A 7,745-nucleotide genomic window follows, 5' to 3' on the forward strand; every position below is an offset into this window, starting at 1 on the left:
AACAGCCGGTAAACCACCGCCTAACCCACCTCACAACGCCGCATCAACGCGCCACCAATGCAGCCCACTTACAACCGCCGGACCTCCAATTCAATAGCTGCAACATCAATTCACACCCACAATTCAGCCCCTAAATTAACCCCAAAAATAATTTAAAAGAAATATCAAGGGTCGATTTTGGGCTTTGAAGCCTGAAAACTCCATCCCCAGCCCCTAAAAACCCGACCCATCCTTGAAAACCCAAACCCTAGCCTTGGAAAACTCGACCCCAGCCACCTTCCTCAAGTTAGTGAAGGAGAAGAAGAAGATACGAAGAGATCATTGAGAAGTTGAGATTAAGTCGGACGCCTAGGTTGGGTTGCCGAGGAAGGGAGGCGGCTGCGACAGTGATATGGAGGGGCGGGGGTGGGGCTAGCCCCGATAACAATGGCGGGGGTTAGGGGTTTTGTTTTTTTTTTTTTTTTTTGTTTTTTTTTAATTTTTTTTAATTATAAAAAATAGAATAAACCAACTAAAAGTCGACACGTGTCTCATAACCTAGTAAAACCGGTTACCAAAATAATTTAACCGGTTATGGATTGTTAGTGGAAGACCCCCGTCAAAGGTGGGATTGTTTCTGGAATTTCAAAAGGTGGGATTGTTTATGGAAGATGGAGTAAAGGTGGGATTATTAGTTTACATTTTTCCAATCCAAAACTAAGGTAAAAACATTAATATCCAAGTATTTAGTGGTCGAGTGAAGAGTGTTGCATTGCAATTTGCAGTATCAACAAAATAAATAGTATACTAACTCTAACAATTAACGAGCTTTATGTGTGATTTGATCAATGTAAGACGGTTGTATTCAAAACTCGTGTTTAAAATAATACGGAGTATTTCTATTTCCCTCTAATGAAATTTAGTAACAAACTCAGGTTCAACCAACTTCCTAATTAGATCAAGCAACTAGACTACTAGTACATCCCATATTATATATTTTAAAATGATAATTTGTTACATTAATTAATTAGCACAATAACCCAAAAAACTGAAAGGTTGCTTTACGGCGCTTTACGTTATGGCCTTTTTCGTCAAAATGTAACGGTAATTCGGTAATGATCCTCTACTCTTTCCCACCATCTTCTCATCTTCCTTTAACTAACTTTTCAACTCCCACCAAGGCTATTTTCGTCATTTCACCTCTTCAAATTCTCTCTCCTTAGAAAAAAATCTTAATCAAATGAAATAAAAATAAAATAAAAATATTTCTATGTTGTTATTTGAACTACCTTCAAATTCCTATAAATACCCTTTTAAATGCATGTAATGTTCCTCAACACACCCAAACTCATATACTAACTCTAATATAAATTTTCTCCCTCTAGAAAGTTCTAATTTAAAATGGGGAGAACATTCACATTTTTTTTCTTTACACTTTCTCTCCTAAATTGTGCTCTTATTATTGCAGCCAAAGGAGTAGGGGGCGCATTGTACAATGTTGCCACATTCGGGGCGAAACCCGATGGGAAAACGGACTCTACCAAGGCGTTTGTGGATGCATGGGCCGCCGCTTGTGGATCCACAGGGCGGCCCACAATTCACGTGCCCCAGGGCCGGTTTTTTATTAGTAATGCCATTACTTTCAACGGAGCTAGATGTAAGAACAAGGGTGTTAACTTTAATATTAAAGGCACCCTTGTTGCACCCTCGAATTATCGAGTTCTTGGCAACAAGGGTACTTGGCTAGCTTTTCAATATGTCACCGGAGTGTCGATCTCCGGTGGAGTGTTGGATGGTCAAGGTGATGGTTTGTGGGCTTGTAAGGTGGCCGGCAAAGGCGGGTGCCCAAGTGGACTCACGGTGAGTGTATATAAATCTAATTACATTGTCATTCTTTCTAGTCATACTCCACGTTACATGAATTTGGTCACCAAATTAACGAAGAAAAAAAAAAATGTAAATTGGTCAATGAAGTCTCAATTAGTACATTTATAAAATGAAAAAATCAAAGGTCTTTTAGTTCCATAAATTACATGACTTCAATAAGAAAGTAGCTAAACAATGAATATTTTCTACAAAAAATTATGCTAAATTTGATGATTACCCATAAGCAAACATAACCTCAATTTTTATAAAAAAAATAATTTATCTAACTAAATTCAAAAGTGGTCATATAAGTCATTTCCAAAAATTATTATCAACTCCTTAATAATTATGTCCCCTTTAAGACTAAGACGTTTTAATACAACCGTTTAAGTGGGAGTAGCTTACATGTGACTTGATCCAGATTGCACGGGGGTGCAACACGGAGTTAATCAAGCATAAACCATATAGGAGTATTACGTAATTGACATTATTATAATTGTAATAGCATAACAAATTAACAGCCCATAAAATAATGATAAAGTAACGAACATAATACACCTGAAATTCCATGTGATTGATTGTGTCTAAACTATAGTAAAAACATTCATTATCTCAGAGATTATATAACACATGATTTTGATTTGGTTTGTTTGAGTAAATACTACCTTCGTTTCTGAATGATGGTACGCAAGGAAAATAATTAGTACGTGTATAATGTACTTGTCGTAAATGTAAATTATGATTATTCATTTTGCAGATAACTTTATTTTTTAGAGTTAGCTTATTGAACGTTATTGTTGTTTCTATGGTACATGCAGAATATTGGGTTCACAAGCTCCAAAAATATTGCGATCAAAGGATTAACCTCGCTAAACAGCCAATTATACCACATTGTATTTGTTGGTTGCCAGAATGTGAAAGTTCAAGGCACGAAAGTTTCAGCCTCCGGGTCGAGTCCTAACACCGATGGAATTCATGTACAATCATCGACTGGTGTAACAATAAGAAGTACTACTATTGGTACCGGAGATGATTGTATCTCAATTGGCGCCGGAACCACGAATATGTGGATGGAGAACATCAAGTGTGGACCTGGTCATGGTATCAGGTATATAATCCTCAATTTTCACCTGGAATAATTGTCAATACACAACCTAAAACACGTGGATAATACGATATTTTTTCCTATATTTTGCTTACCAAAAAAAAAAAAAAAAAATTTAATTGTGCAGCATTGGAAGTCTTGGCAAAGAGATGAATGAGCCCGGAGTACAAAACATAACAGTGAAGACGGCAACATTTACCGGTACTCAAAACGGTGTCCGAGTCAAGTCTTGGGGAAGACCTAGCAATGGCTTTGTAAAGGATGTATTGTTCCAACATATTACTATGGTCAATGCTCGAAACCCCATTATTATTGACCAAAATTATTGCCCTGGAAACAAAGGTTGTCCAGGAAAGGTAACAAGCCTTACAATTTTCGACTTTTATGAATTATATATATCTATATATCAATATATATATTTACAAAAGCACTTTTTAATACTTGTAATTTGCAGTGTTAGCTAATCTTCGTCTATTTTTTCACAGGTCTCAGGAGTAAAAATCGACAGCATAACATACCAAGATATACACGGATCATCAGCTTCTCCGGTTGCTATACATTTTGATTGTAGCGCGAAAAACCATTGTACAGGGCTAAGATTGGAGAACATAAAGCTTACCTACAACAACAACAAACCAGCCTCCTCAATGTGTGCCTTTGCTGGTGGATCAAGCTATGGATTAGTTCAACCTAAAGGGTGTTTGTAGAACTATATTTCGAAAATTTTCGAGTTCTTTACGTTAATTCTTCCCCCATTTTTTTTGTATGAGGGAAAGGGTGTACGTTCCACTAATTGATATTTCAAGGCAGTGGAGTATTGGAAGTGCATGTAATGTTGATAGTACATGCCTCCAACTCTTTAAGCTTGAGTGTATGTTATTATCATATTTGTATAAAGGTGTTGTGTTGTTTTGATGCATGCTTAATTTGTATGTTGATTTCCAAGAATGTAATTGAAATTGCATTATAATTATTAATTGTGAAATTTTAATTTCAATGGTAATTTTTCGGATGTTTTACGACAGTCATTTGAAAAATGACTACCATATTATTTTAATAATATATAATATGACTGGCTCGTTTTTTCACGTTATAAAATGGCCAAAATTAGTCTTATAACACCTACAATGTTAATATAAATTTTGAAAATTTTAATCCAACATAAAATAAATATTTTTTGAGAAACTATGAAATATGAATAAAAATTACATAAATGATACTAAAAGTTTGATAAATCCAAAAAATGTTAATAATAATATTTAATACTATTAATAAAGTAATATAATTAATTATTTTGAAAAAATATGTCAATTATGAACTATATAATCATTAAAACATTATGGTAGTCATATTTCAAACGACTACTGTATGTAAAATTTTCATAATGTTTCAGGCTTTTTTTATTTTATTTATTTTTTTTTTTTTTTTGCCCAAGTTTTATGGTGATACTCCATATTATTAATGTTTATCTACTAGTATTATTTGTTTTTTTAAAATTATTGTATATAGTATGTCATGCATACATTGTTAAATTAAGCCTTGAAAAAGAGCATTTATGGACAAAGATTATTATGATCTACTTGCCTCGTTTTCTTCTTAAGATCGAGATATTATCTCTTGAATACGACCGTTGTCTCACATTCACACCCAGGCTAATCAAGGTTTTTTTTTTATTTATTTTTTTCTACACAAATTCTTGAGTATGCATGGTCCCGTCATAAAAAATTAAAAACCTTGATTAAGGTTGACGTTTATTAACATATTTTAAAACGAGTTAAAATTATCGTAAAAGTATTTAAGAGTACCCTTATATATATTTACACAACTTACCATTTTTCTAACATATATTTTACCCTTAAAACTAAATTAAAACATTTATAATGTATTAAATTAATCATATAGCCTTAATAGCATGTATTCATTAGAAATTTAGAAACTACACATTTAAATACAATTACAAATTAAAAGTTAACTGACCCTTAGAGAACTTAGAGTTGCCATAAAAGTTGTTAAAGTTACTTCAAAACGTCTCACAATATAATTAGCATAAGCCCGTTTAAAGTATTTCATTTTCTGAGACTAACTATATTGTAGTCCACACTAATAAATAATAACTCTAAATGTTAAAATAAGGTAATCTAGAAAAATATAGTATAACCGTCTAATTCATGAAATTAGAATAATCTAGGTATGAAAAATCTTGTAGAGAAAATTAGAGTAGAGAAATGTAAATGTAAGTAGACAATTCTAGAACTAACTACAGGTACAAGCAAGAATAGTGGAGTAATGAACCGACATACTCCACTATAAATACATGCTATGTATAAGTATGTAATTTAATGTGTATGTATGTAAGTTAAGAGCTCGTACAAGTTAGAGAGTAAGAGTCTGTTAAATTACAAGTAAAATAAGTTTAGATTAGTTTTAATAAGTTCAGATTAGTTCTAATAAGTTAAGTAGAACATCTTTTAAATCATTATATTTGAGGTATTTGAACTTTAAAGTAGATTATTTCGGCCCACTGGTTGGCGGTTCAGGCTCGTCGTCGCCGTGTGCTTTTATAGTCCTTATAGTCATTAGTTCTTGTTTGTTTGATTTTACTATCTTAGAACTTCTTGTCAAAAAAAAAATAAAAAAAATAAAAAAAATAAAATTTAGTAGTTTAACGTATACCTACATGCTTAAATTTGTACAACCATAAAAATTCATAAATTATTTATTTATTTGTATTTTGACATATGCTTAATAAAAATAAATTAAAGTTAGATAATGCTAAAAACATTAAATTGTATCTAAAACTAAAATATAATTAAAAATAGAGCAAAGAAAAGGAAAATACAAGCAATACACCTTAGAATGAGTACCTTACAAAATGCAGAAGACACGGAAGGAAAACAAAAAGGTGACAAAAATGAATGTGTGTGTGTTTTTTTTTTTCCAACAAAAATGGCAATGAAAAAAGGACGTAGAACCACACATATGTGACATATCTATTACATAGAAAAATAAATTTAGAAACGGTTCTTACGGAGTTGAATTCTCTCTTCCTTTGGTTTTCCCAACATTCTTACTTTAAAAGGGACATTTAATCAAAAACAATAATTAAAACATAATACGGAGTAGTTATTAATCTAACAAGCCAATTTTATTTCTAGAGATACATATATATATACATACATTGAAAAGTGAGACAGAAAAATGGCGTGTAAAAGAGGAACATCCTTGGTATGGATGATGGTCGTGGTTGTCGCGGCAATACTGGTGGCTGAAAATGGGAGGATGTGCTCTGCATTTGACTTGGGAGAGGCAAAAGAGGCCGTGCTGGACAAGGCTGAAGAGGCCAAGGATTGGGCTTACAACAAAATCTCCGGGTCCGGGTACATATTTACTTGTCCCTGATCTGTATTTCGATCATTTTCATATTCTCTGACCATTTAATTACAATTTTTTTTTTTTCCGCACGTCTTAATTCATCATCATGTACAAATAATAGTTACTCATAATTGGTATCCTTATCAAAATTAATTTAAATTTGAGTATGAATTACAAATGTAATTTTTAAGTTTTATGTATATTTTTTTGACAGGAAATTGAGTGTTAACCCACAAAACATGAAACAGGCTGCGGAAGATATGATGCATGATGGTAATATAATTTCCTTTTTTCTAAATAAATGTGATCCCTTTTGTACATTATTTGGTCTAATTATATTTATGATAATGCAACTATTGTACAAATGATATTATATTTTACAAAATTTTAATCACGTATATTATCATTCATATTCTTCATTACACCTCATACATGGTTGGATCCTAAATATTTCAACAACAAAAATACTAGCTTAATTTGACACCTAGACACGTATGTACTAGCTAAGTATATGACATGAATAAGTACTCGAGTCATTTTTTTTTTTTTAGCGGTAAAATGGAGGGATGAGGATCGAACCCCCAACCATTTGGGGGGTGATGGAGGGACTAACCATCCCTTCATTTCCTATGTCCTTGTACCCGAGTCAAAATAACATGTTATTACAATATGATAAACTCGGTAGAAATTTACTTTCACTGTTGATTTCACCAGGTACGAAATTCGCATCAGGAAAAGTACACACAGTTTCGCACTCAGTGAAAGACGGTAATGAAAGGTTTTATGCTGAGGCGAAGCGCGACGCCGGGCCAGCCTACGATTCCATGGCTACGAAAACCGTCAGGGAAGATTAATTTCATTCATATAAGACATAGCCTGCCTTATAAATTGGGCAAGGTTTCTTCTAAGATGCATTCAACGGTCTTAAATTAATTTGTTGATCAGCTAGTTTTCCTTCTACTTTAGGATAAAACAATATACATGTATTGTTTTCATGATACGATAATAAATGGTGAAATATTTTTAAAACTTTTGTTATAAGCTAAGTAATAATAAGTAATTATATTTGTAGTGAGTTAGAGTTGATAGTAGGTATATGCATGTATAATAACCTTATAATCTTGTGTCCTAATTGATGCCGGAGATTATTGTTTGAGTGTAGAATGTACCCCAAAGAATATTTAACAATATATGTAATTATTGTTTAAGAGCAATTTGCATAAGTTTGAACACGTACTGTTTCTGCATATCATGGTGAAATTGTTACGATTACAAAGGAATTGTAACCTCATAGGCACATACGACCTGTTGTGAAAGGCAAGAGTATTGATCAACTATGAAAAATTATTGTAATTAAGACATTATCACCATATCTTAATTCTCTCAAAACAGGATATTTCCAACTTTAGCAAGTTTAATTTCT

General features: G+C 32.6%; 2 protein-coding genes across 2 annotated transcripts; both read left to right on the plus strand.

Annotated features, from left to right (window-relative positions):
* Positions 1–268: 268 nt before the first annotated feature.
* LOC110718096 (polygalacturonase-like) lies at positions 269–3,920 on the plus strand. The gene is made up of 4 exons (XM_021896897.1): positions 269–1,839; positions 2,664–2,953; positions 3,078–3,306; positions 3,436–3,920. Exons 1-4 carry the CDS (start codon positions 1,381–1,383, stop codon positions 3,655–3,657), a joined length of 1,200 nt encoding a protein of 399 aa, XP_021752589.1. The 5' UTR covers positions 269–1,380; the 3' UTR covers positions 3,658–3,920.
* Positions 3,921–6,060: 2,140 nt separating this feature from the next.
* LOC110717941 lies at positions 6,061–7,536 on the plus strand. Its single transcript, XM_021896739.1, has 3 exons — positions 6,061–6,327; positions 6,537–6,595; positions 7,037–7,536. The coding sequence occupies exons 1-3, from the start codon at positions 6,149–6,151 to the stop codon at positions 7,174–7,176; spliced, it is 378 nt and encodes a 125-aa protein (XP_021752431.1). The 5' UTR covers positions 6,061–6,148; the 3' UTR covers positions 7,177–7,536.
* Positions 7,537–7,745: the final 209 nt, after the last annotated feature.

This window comes from Chenopodium quinoa, unplaced genomic scaffold (genome assembly GCF_001683475.1).
Source record: "Chenopodium quinoa cultivar QQ74 unplaced genomic scaffold, ASM168347v1, whole genome shotgun sequence".
Lineage (NCBI taxonomy): Eukaryota > Viridiplantae > Streptophyta > Magnoliopsida > Caryophyllales > Amaranthaceae > Chenopodium > Chenopodium quinoa.

Coding starts and splice junctions, on each gene's coding strand:
- LOC110717941 (XM_021896739.1), top strand. CDS start 6,149: ATGGCGTGTAAAAGAGGAACATCCTTGGTATGGATGATGGTCGTGGTT. Junction 6,328..6,536: donor AACAAAATCTCCGGGTCCGG/GTACATATTTAC, acceptor TTTTTTTGACAG/GAAATTGAGTGTTAACCCAC. Junction 6,596..7,036: donor GGAAGATATGATGCATGATG/GTAATATAATTT, acceptor TGATTTCACCAG/GTACGAAATTCGCATCAGGA.
- LOC110718096 (XM_021896897.1), top strand. CDS start 1,381: ATGGGGAGAACATTCACATTTTTTTTCTTTACACTTTCTCTCCTAAAT. Junction 1,840..2,663: donor GGTGCCCAAGTGGACTCACG/GTGAGTGTATAT, acceptor TGGTACATGCAG/AATATTGGGTTCACAAGCTC. Junction 3,307..3,435: donor ACAAAGGTTGTCCAGGAAAG/GTAACAAGCCTT, acceptor ATTTTTTCACAG/GTCTCAGGAGTAAAAATCGA.